Here is a 17,609-nt window from a genome sequence, read left to right on the forward strand (position 1 = left end):
GCCATGGTATTTGTGAAAGATGTCAAAAACACACTGGAGGAAAGGCAACGGCCTCAACAGATAGTGCTGAAAACCCTGGACGTCCACAGGAAGAAGAATGAAATCAGCCTTGTTTGTATCTGTCACACTGCACAAAAATCCATTCCAATGGACCAAGTCTCTCAGTGTAAAACCCTAAAGGAGTTTGATCCCAAGACAAATGAACACCAAGAATAAATAAAGCAATCCCTTCCTTTTATCAACAGCTAATGTAACCAAAGCAGAAAGAAAAAAGTACAAGTTACTTTCTGTAAGACAAAGATCTAATCTGAGAGAAAATTAAGTAGAGTGGTGAAAAACAGATTTAGGCCACGTAGGTGCGAATGTCTTGGGACTGAGCTGGGATGTGCCTCTCATGCCCAGAATTAGGGTCGTCTGGCAAGCCATCCAGAGAAAGGAAGCAACGCTGCTTATTCCTTCAGTGCTCAGATAAAGGCGAGCTGGTACTGAGATTTTTGCATGGCTCTTTGGCTGGAGGCCTTGATACCGTTGCTAAGCTTCATCTCCCAAGCTTGACTCTGATCTGGAACCTGGAAGATGGAGATGAGGAAAAGCCTCACGAAGCTCACTGCAGGTTCCACAAATGACATGAGTCTTTTTTTTTTTTTTAACAGTAAGTTTTTCAAAGAATCGCACAGTATAAAATCACTTGTTTGGCAAGTGCCCTTTATTACAGTTGTTTTTGTTTGTTTGTTTGTTTGTTTGTTTGTTTCCTGTTGTTTTTGACACAGGTTCTCACTATGTAACTCTGGCTGTCCCTGAGATCACTACATAGATCCATCAGGCTGGCTTCGAGCTCACAGAGAACCACCTGCCTGTGCCTCCTCAGTGCTGGGGTTAAAGTTGTGTGCCACCACACCCCTCATGACAAGGGCTTTTCAGTCAACTGTTTTACAGAAAGCAAAGCTTCTCTTGTCCTCTCCCACCTTAGTTGAAACTGTGCCCAGGTTTCTGGGGTTGTGCAGTGAGAAGTTCCAGGAAGGCACTTTCAAGAAGCAAGCACACTTTCAGTCTGTGCCAGGTGGGCGCAGTAGAGTCCCCAGTGGTCCGGTTAGGCCTGGCACATCTCATGCAAGCTTGCTTTCTCAAGGTATGGGGACTGATGACTTCCTGTTGTGTGAGTTTTGTTACTGTAGGATGCTTGTTTTGTTTTTGGTGTTTTTGAGACAGGATCTCTTCCTGTGTAGCCCAGGCTGACCTAGAACTCACAATCCTCCTGCACAGAGATCTTAAGAGCTGAGATTCAGACACGACCCACCGTGATCACTCATGATGACTTAACACACTCTTCCTAGCTGTGTCATTTGACCTGTAACTCAGACATCCACACGAAGTTTCTCCACTTGTTCATGATCGCACTTTTATACTCCATTTGATAGACCTCACAAGGTTAGCAATGATCCCTGCCCAGTCATCCCACTAAGGAGAATAACTTTTCGCAAAGGTAAGCTACTTTAAGCATTTTGGAAATGCCCCCCCCCACCCTCGCTGCTGGTGTTACCTTCAGGGACTGAAGAGAGTCTGAGTTGGTGTCACAGTAGAGGATGATGTTGTTAGCCATACTGAAGCTTTCTCTCACTCCAAGATGGTAAAATAAGGATGGCTGCCGGAAGGCATCGCTCATCTCCACCACAGCAATATCTACAAGCAGAAAAAAAGTCACTGAAAGACGATGCCTGCATCGGGCCCAATAAGCACATTTGGGTTTCAGTAACTCGATAGGCAAAGGGAAGGAAAGGGAAGGGGCTTTCCCTGTTTGTTTACCCTGAATTTTGAATGCAGGTCTACCGGAAGTGGGTTTTTAAAAAACTCAACAAACCTGTACTTTTTTTTTTTAAACAAGAAAAAAAAAATCAAACAAGCATTGCAAATTAAGGAACACATGCAATGGTTAGAAGCAGCAGCCGAGGTTCTGTCAAATTTCAACGTTACAACAAAGTAAGTTTACAAGTTAAAAGAAAACCTTCAAATGGTCCATAGGATATCATAGTCACCAACGTAAGGTTGTTTTTAAAAATATAAATTCATTAGTCCACAGCTATCTTAAAAGCTAGTTGTTATTACTGTAGGGTCAGTTTATGGCAACTGCTATGAAGAAAGCAAACCTGAGGCACAGATCCGTATGACTAGGAAGAACAATATGATCACAGATGCAAATACTCCACAATTCAATGATGCCTCATAGCACATTAACAAAAGTCTCATCCCAGAGTTAGAAATTACGTCACAGGAATAAAGTTGAGACTACTCTCAAACTCATTCATGCACATAAATAACAATGTATAAGAGAAACTGGCGTGAGGTACCGAACATGCGGGGGGGGGGGCATCGCCAGGGAAAAGGGGGATGGAGGAGAAGATCAGAGAAGACTATCAATAAAAACAGACTTCACTTTAAGATTGCCATTAGGAAACCTAATAAGTTATATGCTAATAAAAATGTAAAAGAATGGTTACATAGAGCCGCGTGTGGTGGCGCACACCTTTAATCCCAGCACTCGGGAGGCAGAGGCAGACGAATCACTGTGAGTTCAAGGCCAGCCTGGTCTACAAAGTGAGTCCAAGACAGCCAAGATAACATAGAGAAATCGTGTCTCAAAAAACCAACCAACCAATCAAACAAACAAAGAATGGTTATATATGTCCTTACAGAATAATGAAGTTGTCTATTATACACCTATGCTGATAATTTCAAGCATACTGTGTAGCAGCCAAACATCATAAGGTAGAAAACTGCTTAGAAATGGGAAAAAAATCAAATTTTAATGTACTAAAAGATAACACAGACATTCTTTAGGTATATTCCTGTAAATTAAAAAAAAAAAAAGTAGCCGGCAACATTCACACCACAGTGTAAATCATGGTGATGGATATTCTGCTTTTCTTCCTAGGCTCCTTACCACTTCTCCGCATGTCTCCTACGAACACCGATGTGTAAGTTAGAAATGCACTGTGACTAAATGTAACGCAGGAATAAGGTTCTCTTTCTCTTTTCCGTGCTGCTGGGGATAGAACCCGGGACTTTAAACATACGGGAGGCTCTGACTTACCTAGTGAGCTGAATATAAGTCGGATACAACAAAGGTAAAAGACACAGATTTACTGATGAAAAACTTGCTTACAAAGCCCCCTTCCTCGAAGCTAACACTGACTGCAAGAACCATAACCCAGGTCTTATCTTGAGGGGAGGTGGGATCCCCAACATTTATTTACACATCAAAAAACAACACAAGAAATGAACAGATCGTGGAATTCCACTCATGCAGCCAGCTTCCTCCTGCCTGGACAAGGATTCTGCCTTCCCCAGGCACCAGCTCTCGGTAGTTAGCCATACAACCTTAAACTCAGGGGAGCCTGAGTAAACGAAGGCAGGCAGAGTAGTGGATGATGGGAAATAAGACATTTGGGAAGAAAAATTAAAGCAAGTTAAAGTAATAGAAGGGGAAGGGAGCTTTCAGAGACAGACAGACAGACTGACTGACTGACTGACTGACTCTGGAATTTGATGCTAAAATAAAAACATTGCAGAGGGTTTTCAGATGAAGAGAGAAACTAGATATTAAGGATAAGTGACTTAAGTACGCTGGGGTCTAGTCATTAGATGCCAACATTGAAGGAGGAAGCTACCCAAGACATTAAGAAGAATTTTTAAAACCCTGTCATATAATATGGCCACTCAGAAGAGGCTTCATTTTCTCCCGTTTTAAATACTGACAGGCAACTTGTTCTGTATTTTGTACAGTACAAAATACGCCCTTCCCTCCAGCTTCTCCTCTCAGGCTGCCATCTCCTGGTGACCGTCATCTGATTTCTGTCCCTACAGTATTGCCTTTTCCAGAGCATCGTCAAAATGAATCACACAGTTCAGACCCTTTTGGGTTTGGCTCCCTTCACCTCGCAAGAGCCATCCGAGATCCCTCCCTAGATGTCTGGTCAGGGGTTAGAGGACATGTGGACTGTCTCCAGGTGGTAAAACTGAACAAGGCTGCTATTCCTGTAATACAAGACTTTCTACAGATGCGTTTCTATTTGTCTTGGACAAACACCCAGAAGTTTGGGCCATATGGTAACTATGTGTGTTAACTTAGAAAAATGCCAAACCTTGTAGCTTGTCTTTGATTTGGGGAGGGAGGGGGGCGGGGATGACAAGAAAGCAAGCCTTGAATCTGATTTCTTGTTTCTCCTTCGATAAGTACAAATAACAAACAGCAACCAACCCCCCTCAGTGACCAACCACCACCAACCCCACCTCTTGGGGCCTTAGTAAAACTTCCCAGAATTCCAAATGTCACACAACTGCGAGAATTGTCTACAGCTGGCAAAACCACACCTCTGCTAGAGCATGAGGCAAATCATAGTCAGCCGCTGTGAAGCAGCCCCATATCCTAACACCTTGGATTAAAACGAAAACATATACTTAGAATATTTCTGTGTTTGTTGTTTAAAAAAAAAATCCAAAATTTCAGAATTCTCACTACAAAACCTTTTCCCAAAGTAACTATATTCTGGAGGCAAATATGTCACCAATGACAAGCAAACTGTCCCAGTCTCCAACAATCCAGGCCTGACTGCTTGAATACTGACCCAGGGACTTCCAATGCCTTATGAAAACATTACAGCCTATAACTCCTACTGATTTCTGGTGCCTCGCTCCAAATGCCCAGTCTCAAAAAAGACAAACAGTGTATAGAATTTACTACCTGACAAGACAGCAAGCCCCACACTGATTATCTTTAAATACTGACCTCACACATACATACCATGAAATAAGACCAAGTGTAGTGGGTTGAAAGAGAATGACCCCCTTAGGCACATATGCTTGAATGCTTGCCACGCCATAGTTAGTGGCACTACTTGGGAAGGATTGGGAGGCGTGGCCTTGTTGGAGTGGGTGTGTCGATAGAGGTGGGCCCTGAAGCTTCAAAAGCCCAAGCCAGGCCCAGTCTCTCTCTTGCTCTCTGCCTGCTGCTTGTGGAGCAGTACATAATAAGCTCTCAGTTACAGTCCAGTTCCATGCCACTGCCACACTTCCCACCATGACAGTCATAGACTAATTTTCTGAAACTGTAAGCAACCCCCACCCCATTAAATGCTTCCTTTACAAGTTGCCTTCACCATGGTTTTAGTCACTACTCTATTGCTGTGAAGAGACATCATGACCAAGGATGTTCTTAAAAGGAGAGCATTTAATAGGGGGCTTGCTTAGAGGTTTAGTCCATTATCATCATGGCAGGAAGCATGGAGGCAGGTGTGGAGCAGTAGCTAAGAGCTATCCGTCCTGAGAGAGAGAGAGAGAGAGAGAGAGAGAGAGAGAGAGAGAGGGAGGGAGGGAGGGAGGGAGGGAGGGAGGGAGGGAGGGAGGGAGGGAGGGAGGAGGAGGAGGAGGAGGAGGAGGAGGGGGGGGGGGAGGGAGGGAGGGAGGAGGAGGAGGGGGGGAGGGAGGGAGGGAGGGAGAGGGAGAGGGAGAGGGAGGGAGGGAAGGAGAGGAAGAGGGAGAGGGGGAGAGAAGGGGGGAGAGAGAGAGGGCACGAGGGAGTGGGACAGGGAGAGGGAGGGGGAGGGAAGGAGGGAGGGAGGGAGGGAGACAGAGACCTAGACAGAGACATAGGGACTGGGCCTGGACCTAGCCGGGCTTTTAAAGCCTCAAAGCCGGCCCCCAGTAACATACTTCAACAAGGCCACACCTCCTAACTCTTCTAATCCTTTCAAACAGTTCCTCTCCCTGGTGGCTAAGCATTCAAATATATGAGCCTAAGGGCCCATTCTTATTCAAACCACCTTAGCCATGTGGTGTTTCATTACAGGAACAGAACAGTAACTAAGTTTTCCTAACTGCTAAATCTCTAGTCCCTTGCGGTAGGGAGAGTCTCTCTCTTTTCCTTTGAGAATTCACCTGCTGTGCTTTCTGTCTCTCTCTCTACACTAGTATCTGTTTAGACTCCCTGCATGCGCTCAAGTGTATGGGTGCAGGCCTGTGCGAGTCACTGTACACGCGGGGGGGCACAGGACAAAGCTGGGTGCCCATCCTTGCTTAAGACAGGGTCTCTTGTTCAACAATGCCTACACGGGCAGGCTGGCCTGTGCAGTTATTTTCCTGGCTCTATTCCCACCTCACTGTGGGAGTGCTGGGGTCATAGTCATGCACTTCCCTAGCATGTCTGGCATTGCATAGGTTCCGGGAAATGAAAACTCGGGCCCTGAGGCTTGTGCGGCACATGCTCTACCCACTGAGTAGAACCAGCTCCATATTTTCTTTATTAAAACTTCTGTGTCAATTCTGGTCTGGCTGATGCTTTTGCCACCATGCCCTGAGCCTCTCATTCCCAGCACGTTTTTGATGCCTGATGGAGAACGCTCTCTTCGCCTCCCTTGACCTGTCTTCACTCTGGTGCTTAGAGCTGTCAGCTGAGCACTGGGCAACTGAAAACCTCTGTCTGGGACAGCTCTTCAGCGAGAGCCAGAGGCCTTGGAGCTGTGACAGTAGACTGCTGTCAGCTGTCATGTTACGAGATAACAAGCTCTCACTCCCTTCAGGGGGAAGTAAAGCTTTCCTGAAGGAACCTGCCCAAGCTACTCTTCAATAGGGCCTGGACGAACTAGAAAAAGGAAGACTGCCCAATACAGTCTCTATAGGTAAAGGAAAGGATTCCTCCTGGTAGCCTCCCTCATTCTCTGCACGTGCGACAGCCACAGCTCATCCAGGCGAATCTGCACAGGCCACGAGGGCTCCCTCCGGCTCCCTCCCCCTTACTCTGCGTCTGACCCTTGCTATGCTCTTCACAGCTTCAGGGGGTGGAACATGGGCTGATGGTGTCTGCTACCTGCGGGTTTCCCTTCCTTGCCAGACTTCAAGATCCAAGGGACCAACGAGCACCTGGGCTTTCTCCGGGCGGTGAGTCCTCTCCCTCACAACTGACTCGAAGCCAGTTTCAAGGTTCATGCAACATGATCAACCAAACAGACAGGCTGGATTCCGGAGTGAAATGAGGTTTCGCCTCCACAGGTTGGAAGGCCTCCTCTTCCTCTGGGTACTCCCAGAAAGCAGGCACAGCACAGGAGCTCCTGCTGCCTACAACAGATGCCGTCAGGGTGAACGCTGTTGGGTATGTGTACACAAAGGGACTTGTGGCCCTGGCCACGGAAGACCTGGTTAATTCTGAGGCCAGTACTCAGCAGCTGTTTTCCTGCAAAGGTTTTAGAGTTCATTTGGTAATGAACAACTGCAAACTGACAGTTTTATAAAAATAATCTTTCTAAGAGTGTTAAATATAAAGATCATTTTGAGGAAATAATCATCTTAACATAGTGAATCTCTGAATCTGTGAACATGGGACATCTCTTTTAAGTTTTTCTTTGATTCATTTATTTAGTATTTTATATTTTAAAATATATCGATCCTACACATAATTTGTCAAATTAACATGTTTCAAACTTCGAGTACTGCTGTAAATGATGCACTTTTCAAAATGTCTAATATCCATTGTGCACGTGCGGCTCTATAAGATGAAGCCCAGTTGTGCACATTTGAGTGTGTTGTTGGTCCCTGAGTTGAGCTTTTTACACAGCTGTGTCATCTGTGACTAACAATGTTTTTGCTTCTTCTCATCCAATGTCTATGCTTTTGACATCTTTTGTTTGCTTTTTCCTTAGCTAGGGCTTCCGGCAGTTACTGTAATAACCCATATACCATTATCTAACTGGAAAAGGCATCTTTATGACAACCTTCTGACTCTGATGGGCAGCTTCTCATGAGTACGATACGAACAGTTGGGATGGAGCTTCTCCCTGAGAGGCAACCTGAGGGCATGACAAGAATCTGAAGGATGACATTACAGAGAAGACATGTGACACTCTGCGCTTCCCGGAGGCACTTACAGGAGGGGCAGCTTATCGCTGAGCATCTCTGACACCTTTAGTGCTTACTACGCTTCAAGCACAACACACTTTCAAATATGAACTCAATTCACCTTCAGGATGGCCCTCGGTGATAATTAATATTAGTATTTCAGGGCACTTGAACCAGACGGTGTCTCGGCAAAGACTGACTAAAAGGTGGAAGGAAGCGTCAGGATTCAGATGCAGGGATCTGGCTCCAGGGCCCACACTCTTAGGCCTTCCCTGAGTGACATCCCACCAACTGCAGGAGGATGGAAGTTCGTGATCTTAGAACAGAAGTGAGATGGTCAAAGGAGACTTGAGGACCAAAGCATGTGATTTATGAGCAAACGCAATCTCCCCACCCCCACCCCCTTTATACAGACCAGATAGGCCTTGAACCCAGAGAGATGAGCTTGCCTCTAGTTACTGAATGCAGGATTGATGGCGAGGCCTCAGCACTTGAGCAAGAGCCTTTAATCACCGCCCAGCTGCCTTCTATGGTAACAGCACAAGCAAAGCTGTCGTGTTAAATAACCCAAGAAAAAGCCAGTCATTTTAAGTTTAGACAAAAACATAAAAATCTCCAAGATTTTTTACTTAGAGCGAACTTTGTTTCCTTTTCCCAACCAGGTTAATGTTAAATGGAGCAGAACATTAGGCTTCCAGGGAGATTACTGAAGCACACTGAAGCTCAGGGCAATCGCAAATCTGTTGAGGCCAATTGCACTTCGATCATCAAATAACAGGATTCAGAGTGCGTGAGGTTTGCTTTCTTCCTCTCTAATTGAATTTTCCTTTCATGGCACAGTATGTTTGTTAAGTATCCCATGAGTTACTGCTGTTTCTAACTAAAAGCCAGAGCTGAAAAAACAAAACAAGCAAACAAACAAAAACCCAAACACCTCTCATTACTCTATCTATTCAATGTGTGTGTGCATGCGCTCGGTCACTCACAACAAAGCAGGAACCCACGTACCAACGTGGCTAGTACAGCACAGTCCACAGGGTGCTGCCCCTCCTCCCCGGCAAATGCCACAATCAAAAAAGAGATCCACAGGTTACCACACAGACCCTCCCTGTCCAATCACAATGGGGTCATTCTCAAGGCAACTAATTGACATCAATTTAATTTGGCAAACATCCTGAACACCTACCACACACTGTTATCTGGGATGTGCTACGAGAGTTAACAGGGAAATACAGTTCTGCCTCCTTTGGGAGCGGTTAGAAACACACATTGGCTAGCGCTGATAAAAAGATGAAGGCAGCTGGCACTGTGGAAAAATCAATAGGGGAACTCAGGGGTTAGGGCATTCAGTGCTGTGAGGATAGGCGAAGCACACCCATGTGAGCAGGGCGTTGTCTGCCTGGGGATTGGAGAAGAGTGGACAATGCATAGCATTCCCAAAGGATGAAGCAAGAACGCCCCCCCTAAGGAGCCTGCCATCCCCCCAAACACCGGTCCTTTGATACCTGAAAGAAGGGTTACCTGCAATCTACTGGTTTCCCCATTTCATGAAATAATTTGACACAAGTTACAACTAAACCATCTCATGGCAATGTCTAAACTATCGCTCCTGACCTGCAAGCAGTGGCCTATGAAAGTTCTGAAGACCTGATGAGTCCCCTCTCACAAGCGACAAGCATATGATACTGGGAAAACGCCACCATTCCTTTGTACATCGAGAGTGTCGGAATTCTCAAGAGGGGTAAAAGAAGAATCTATCGCTGTCATGTTTACATGTCAATTCCTCCTACAAATCACTACCCACTCAGCTTGGGCAACATTGCTTCAGTCTCTTAGTCATTACGTGGTTAACGCCATCATGCAGAATGATGTACATTTCTAACAACTGTGTATGTTGGCCCACATCGGCCTCATCATCAAACTCCAACATGCATCACACATGAAACATTCTCCCTCCCTCCCCTCTCTGTGTCTTTCTGTCTCTATCTGTCCATCTCCCTCTCTCTGTCCCCCCCCCATGCGCGCTCGTGTGTGTGTGTGTGTGTGTGTGTGTGTGTGTGTGTGTGTGTGTGTGCGTGCACGCTGCTGAGGAGTAGAACTAGACCCTCAGGCATACCAGTCAGTCACTGACACTGAAGTATATCTACATCAATAAGTCACTCTTTTCTTTTTAAGGATTTATTTTTATTTTACGTGTATGAGTATTTTGCCTGAATTTATACACATGCTCCTGTGTGTGTGTGTGCATGCACATACATGCACACATGCACCCACACATACCTGCTGTCAACAGAGAAGAGAGAATGGTGCTCACTCCCCTGGAGGAAGAGTTAAAGATGGTTGTACACTGTCATGTGGGTGGTGGGAACTGAACCCGGATCCTCTGTGAGAGCAAGTGTTCTTGCCAGGCAAGCCCGCACCCATTAATCATTCTTATATTGCTAAAGATGTGCAAATGCAATCTCCCCAACCTAGTCCTATCTTGCTTAGTTGCCACTGCCTTATTATTAGACCTAGGAAGTTAGTTGTTGCTGTTGGGATTTTACCTGAGAAGTAAGCCTGGTATTGGAGGGGTGTTTAGCACCTGCAGGTAGCTTAGCTACAAACAGCCTTGCAAGCATAAAGACCTCAGTCCTAACCTCACAGGTCACATAAAAAAGCCAACAGCAGGCAGTACATGTGTAATCCCGGCACTGGGGAGGCAGAGTCAGGGGACCCCTGGGGCTCACTGGGCAGATACACTATCTAAATCAGTGAGCTCCAGGTTCAGTGAAAGGCTGTCTCAAAAACTAAGGTAAACAGCTGCTAAGGGAGACACCTGCTGTTGATCTCTGACCTCCACAAACACAGGCACACATGAACGAACACACACATACATGCGCGCATGTGCACACATATACAATACAATAATAACAATGGTAATAGTAATAACTGTACAAAACTATTAGAATCTTATGGGTGCTAAAGACAGTAAAGATTTTATGAATGATAATCAAATGTAACCAGTGCAAGAAATGCTCACAGGAGGCTCTTTGAGCAATGTAGCATAAAAATATTTAGGAAGACAATATCTTGTGGTAAAGACTTATGAGTCTATGAGAACACAGAAATGATCTTGAAGTCAAGTTTATAAAAACATGAGTAGAATGCTAAGATAAACAGTTTTGCCTTGACTCTATAGTCTACCCATGTGCATGAGTTTTAAGGAGTGTGCAGGATCAAAGCTGTGCTTTGAGAGTATTAAACCTACAGTCTGTGGATGGATGACTGACAAAAAAAAAAAAAAAAGAGGAGGAGGAAGAAAAAGAAGACGACAAGGGGGAGGAGGAGGACGAGGAGGAGGAATCACTTACGAATTATCCAGCAGAAAATGTGGCCCCAAGATAAGATAGAGAAAATATATTGATAGGCTTTAGAGTTTGGGTGAATACAGGCAAAGAAAAATGAGAGATTATGATCTGAACCCATATAATTAAGGATGGTAATTTGATACGAACCTAGAAAGGGACACAGAGCAAAAGAATTATTATACATTTGCAGGAACTGAGTTTAGACTGACTCATAGTAAATGGTGTGTGTGTGTGTGCGCGCGCGTGCACATTGTTACACTTTATATGTGTGTACACACGTACACACACACACACACACACACACACACACACACAAACACACAGAGACAGCTACCTTTGACTCTCAGCGAAAAGATCAGAATCAGAGGAAAAGATGTACACGTCTCAGCCTACAGGTAATAATGGAAGTGGTGGGTACAGAAGAGCATGTCACGTCAGCACTGAACAAACCATGAAGGCTTCTGGGACTCAGGAATTCCCCTCCTTGCTATGTGCCCAACGGACACACACATGCACATTCACCAAAAGATGTGTAGCAAACGCTTACTGCAGCCCTGTGTGTAAGCCGCCAAGAGGAGAAATAAAAAGGGTGCAGTGTGAAGACCAGTGGATGAGGTGACAGGGACAGTGTTAAAAGTCATAGCAGTGAACACCTGGGGGGGAAGGGGGGGACAAGCAAGGCCTTCTGGTGGGCGTGCTGGTGAGGCTCTGCCTCTACATCTAGGTGTTGGCATCTTGGGCATGTTCACTTGGTGGAAACCGACTCATCTCTAGTTAATCATTTGGCCCAGAATGTTAAAGGACACCTTTATGCCAGGAAACAACAGCAGCTTATTCTGTGTTTTAAAGATCAAAAGTCCAAAATCCAAGTGTCCGAGCGCCAGGGCTTGTGCTGTGTGTGCATGCAATGTCAAAATGCCTCCTGTACCTCCTGTCAGGATATATAGGGTTAGGTTCTGAGGTAGAGAGAAAATGTTAATAAAGAAAGGATATTTTAAGGGCAGAAAAGAGGATTCATGGTGAACACAAGAAGGCAATGAAATGGAAGGGAGCACCCTGAGGCCTCTCACTTCCGCTGGTGACTCTTCTCCAACAGAGAGCTGGGGCCCTTCCTTCAGAGAGAAAGGCCCAACCAGGTAGAGCTGGATTTGCCTCAATCCTGGGCTTGCAAACATGGCCAACCAAATAGGGCGACCTGCCTGAGTGCCTGCACACCTCAGATGCTCTCAGAGGGATTTGTTAGTGTTTCTGTCACTAGCGGGAGTGACACTGGTACCACAGCAACTGAACAAAGAAGGGAACCCTCAGGAGACCCCAAAGCTCTACACTTTCTGTGTAAAGGAGCGAAGGGCATAATGAGAGGAGCCCGAGACTAGTCAATCCCGCAGAGCTCAACGGCTGGAGACAAAAGCCTGATCCAGGCAGAGAAACTTCACTCTCAGAGACAAACCCTTCTCAGTTACAGGCGGATTGCGCTGGCAAAGAATTCTTCCTTTCTGGCAAAGAACAATCTTGAGCATACGCCACTTAAATGGCAAAGTCTGTACCCAAATTCTGTCTTGAAGGCTCCTTCACATCCATCCACCTTGCAACTTCTAGTAGGCAGCAAATACTTTATGAAGGAATATTTTCTGCAGGTGTGTCCGCGCGCGCGCGCGCGCGCGCGCGCGCGCGTGTGTGTGTGTGTGTGTAGAGGACAGTCCTAGGTGTCACTCCTAGGCCATTATGTCTTTGTTTTAGACCCAGGCCTCGCACTGACCGGGAGCTCACTAAGAAGGTCAGGCTGGCCATACAGGTCCAGGGGTTGCCTGTCAATGCCTTGCCCACTACCGGGATTACAAGTGAGCACCACCATACCTGTCTGCTAGGAGGATACAGGTTCTGCGGATAGCACTCAGGTCCTCACAGGCACCTCACAGGCCTCGGCCATCGCGCACTGACGGGGGAGAGTGCTCACACGCAGGACAGTCCCCTGTGCAGTTCTGCTTATTAGAGACACAAAACTGGGTCTTATACTAGAACATGCTATCTCTTTCGCAGTTAGAATAGGATCTAATTATATCTTAAGATTTTATGTGTGTATTATTTACTGTGGCTTCTTACGTAGCTCCAGGGTGGCCTCAAGCACGCCTCCCACCTAAGCCTCTCAGGTACCCCCACATCACAGGTCCTGGTCATTACATCTGGCTGAGAGTTTATTTCTTAACACTGTGGTAATAACAACAGACTGAGGGACAATTTAAGATGGACATGGTGGCGCGTGCCTGTGATCCTGGTACTCAGTGCAGCCGGGCAGGACGATAGTATGAGGTCAAGTGTGTGTGGGGTGGAGTCAAAAATCCTAAGACCCGTTATAAGACAGGGAACACCCTGTACATGAGCAGTAGGAACATGATAACGAGGCCTCACAGTACGAATGTCTGCATCAACGCTGCAAACTGCTGTTTTCCTCCTCAGAATTCTTATACTCCCTAACGGTATTCTGGGCTTGAATCGTAAATCCAGCTCTCTATAAACCTGGATTGAGTAATGTATTGCAGCCTTTAAGTAATTAATCTATCTTAAGACGATGGGAAGGCTAAGCAGTCTATTTTAGAGTCCGGTGTGCTTTGGGTTGTCGCTGAAGTGTGCTATTTGTTTCTTGTCTTTCTTGTTCAACTTTAATTAAGTCCTCCAAGCTCCCATCTTCAACCATGCTTCAGCGAGGCCTCAGGCACCCAGAGACCTTTGTAACTGTAAGATTCTTACACAAGACCCCCACCCACCCCACCTAAACCACGCACCAGCCTCGGTGAACCAGCAGGTGCCGCAGCTGCACGAACCTTCGGCAATCGGCTGGGATGGCTGACTGTTTTCCGTGGGTGTGTATCCTCAGCAGAACACTGGTCTTTACCATTCTAGACAGTAACTTCTTCTCCACAGCCACGGCAGACGGCAGCCAGGAAGAACTTTCACACCCCCTGACCGTGTTCTCCAGCAAAATTAGCCGTGGCAATCCCATCATGTTTGACTATTTTGATTGAAATATTTTCCGATCTTTGGTAAGGGAAAAAAAAAGTTCCCGCTGTCATTTCTGTGTGTTATGTTTATACAACACAGCGATCCAATCATCACAATTCAGACTCTAGAAAAATATATAGGAAGGATTATCTGGTTTTATTTATTTTTTAAATATGAGGGAGAGGAGAAAAAATTAGAAATTAAAAGATTAAAGGGACAGAGTCAACTGCAAATATAGATCTTATCTGTATTCTACTAAACAAACTACACATTCATCAGCTTTGCATAAATTAAAAATTTGAAAATGGACAGGATATCTCACAACATTAAGAAAATAACTATTTTAATGGGTTGGAGAGACGGCTCAAAGGTCAGTAGCTCTGGCCGCTCTTCCAGAGGACCCACTTCGATTACCAGCACCCTGATGGCAGCTCACGACCATCTGTAACGGGAGCCCAACTCCCTCTTCTGGACTCCAAAGACACTGAACACATGTGCTCCACAGACACATACAAGTAAAACACCCGTTACACATAAAATAAAATGGGAAAAAAAATAAAAGATTTATTCTAAGTCTCACAGGACACTATGGCAGTAAGCCTTATCTTTTAGAAAACAGGTATATAACATGATAATTAAACTGTCTGCGTGATAAAAGTGAAAGGTGGTGTCTGGCTGTCTAGCTACATGACACATGCATTCTAGGGCTGAGGGTACACGCCAGTAATCAGAGTACTTGTCTAGCATGTATGAGCTGCGTGGTAAATAAATGAAACAAGATGCACATCGCCTATCTGGCAGAGAATGCCACTCACCCTGGCGAGCAGGCCAGCCTGGAGGACACGGACACACGGACACACACACACACACACACACACACACACACACACACACACACACGGGGGTGGGGGGGCATCCCCTGTGCTCATAAGATCCAGCTGGATCTCAGAGGTGTGAGTGATCCCCAAAAGCTCCAGGATTCCTATGGTGTCAGCAAGAACAATTTCTCCCTGGGCTTCCACTGAGGTGCCAAGAGGTGCCTGGTCTTTCCCTTCTGTCACACATCTTTTCAACGCCTTGTCAACGAATGTCTTCTCATAATGGTTCTGTAATTCTGACATAATAGGTGCGTAAATATGGTTCTGCCAGCAAGACAAGAGAAACAAACAAAAGAGCCATTGCCTAAAACAGCCAGAGAGATTCCCCGAGAATCACCCAAATCCAAGTCCACACAACGTCACCATACCAGCAGGACTGAGTCAGAGGCCTTGAGAGACGAACTGTAAAATTTCCAAAGGTATGGACAAAATTCATTTGGAAGAGAGTTACTTATCTCCTAAATCCTCAGCATTTGCTCCTATCTGCCTAATTAACCATCGGAAAATAAACAGCCAGCAGGAAAAAAAAAAGAAAGAAAGAAAGAAGAAAAAGAAAAGAAAAAGAAAAAAAGACAGCGAGCATCTCTGAGATGTCAGGTAAGCCTGCACTGGGAGCAATCTGCTCTCAGACTGAGTGACTGGCAGCCACATCAGCTCCAACACACAGGAGACCAGTACAATCACCAGCTCAACCCATGTTCATTAAATCTCTGCTATATGCTGAGTGCTGGGGATACACACACACACACACACACACACACACACACACACACACACACACACACACACACGCAGGATTTATGGCCCCAGAAAGCTTGATAAGACAGACAAGAGAACAGACAATGAAAAAACAAGCAAAGTGTTGTAGGCGTGCTGAGCAGACACGCCGGGCACTTTGAATTGTGAGATACAGATCTGGTTGATAGACGGGAGGTCCCCTGACAAGGTGATCAAATCCTAAGCAGTAGCAGAAACAAAAGTCATGGGAAGCAATATGCCTCATCAATGGGCAGAGCTGACTAATGGTCAAGGTCCACCTCCTGCAGGGGGTGGGGGCAGCTGGATGGAATCAGGCTGTCCAAGCCTACAGCTGCACCACGTGGCAAGCAGTACCAGGAGCCCTGGCCCCAGACCCTCAAGCTCATACTTTTGCCTATCCTATGAGGGTAAGGACAGTCCCTGCTGTGCTAAGGGATCATCAACAGTGAGCTCTTAGCAACTGGTAGTCACTGCTGCAGAATGATCGAGGGGTGGGGAGGCACCCTCACTCACACCTTTCTGCCAACCACAGGGACCTGTCAACAACAGGCCATGGACAGGTCTCTACTCTTTTCCTAATTACAGGGCCTGTGTAATCAGCAATTTCGGTTGGACTCTCCTCCCATGAACTTTGGGTGGTTTACAAAAATCTGTGAAGAGCATTTTCTGGAGATTCTGACTCGGGGATGCCGCCGGCGCTGCAGGCACTTTTAAGGTTTGGAGAGCAGCTAGTTATAAGGTCCCAGAAACCACGAGGACGAATAGCTGAATACATACCCTAGCCTCCTTCACACAGCCCCAGACGCCCATGATCCCATCCACTATCTCAGCCCAGCCCACTGCCGTTTCTAGTTGAGTCCTTTTCGCTCTCCAGTATCTGAGCAACGGGGGGCAGAGGCTGCATTGCAAATGCTCCGCCAAGGGACAGTGCCAAGACGCCCACAGAGGCCCCAAACCTCAGTGAGAATGCTCCGCACTGCTGTCACCCAGTGCACTTGTCCTGGGACCAAGAACTCAGCCGCAGACTAGTCTCATTTCTTTCGGACAAGCTGCTTCCTTCAAATGTTCCAGGCCCAAGAAAGAAGGAATAGCCGGGCCGGGTGGCGGTGGTGGTGCACGTCTTTAATCCCAGCACTTGGGAGGCAGAGGCAGGTGGCTCTCTGTGAGTTTAAGGCCAGCCTGGTCTACAAAGTGAGTCCAGGACAGCCAAGTCTACACAGAGAAACCTTGTCTCAAAAAGAAAAAGAAAAAGAAAAAGAAAAGAAAAGAAGAAATATTCCATAAATGGTATAGGATGGCCTCAGCAAGGGTTTAAACGTAAGCCCTTCCGTACGTGGGGATAAAATGCACTTCATCCAGAACAGACTTTCTCGCCTTGGCTTTTGTCAGTGCCCGGAAGTGGAGGGAGGAACATGAAAAGGCCTACCTGCCCCCCCCCCCACCTCAATATTCCTCTTCCTTTCTTGACTTCCTTTGCTGGCTCTCCTCCAAGAGTTTACCTTTGTCCCCACAGGTTTCTGCTCTGTATTTATCATCTCTTACTGGAAGCACCCACGCCAAGGCTAAGGTTTTCTTTCTCAGACACCCACAAGACAAAGTAACTTTATGAGTCAGACCATGTGTTCCTTGACCTGAACCAAAAGTTCACACTTTTCTTTGGGAACCGGTTTAATCCAGAGGGGCAGTTCCAGACTGTACGCTCCACAGTTCTTTCGGCCCACTGTGATTTATTTCAGAG

General features: G+C 46.2%; 1 protein-coding gene across 2 annotated transcripts in view; it reads right to left on the minus strand.

Annotated features, from left to right (window-relative positions):
* The window catches only part of MAP3K5 (mitogen-activated protein kinase kinase kinase 5), a 189,843-nt gene that overhangs the window by 129,085 nt on the left and 43,149 nt on the right, over nucleotides 1-17,609 (minus strand). For both annotated transcript variants that reach the window (XM_084776261.1, XM_084776262.1), the window contains exon 2: nucleotides 1,541-1,680. In XM_084776261.1, the coding sequence (XP_084632387.1) occupies nucleotides 1,541-1,680 (140 nt within the window). The remainder of the gene's footprint in view (nucleotides 1-1,540; nucleotides 1,681-17,609) is intronic.

The sequence above is a fragment of the Acomys minous genome (genome assembly GCF_964271855.1).
Source record: "Acomys minous genome assembly, chromosome: 3".
In the NCBI taxonomy this organism is placed as follows: domain Eukaryota; kingdom Metazoa; phylum Chordata; class Mammalia; order Rodentia; family Muridae; genus Acomys; species Acomys minous.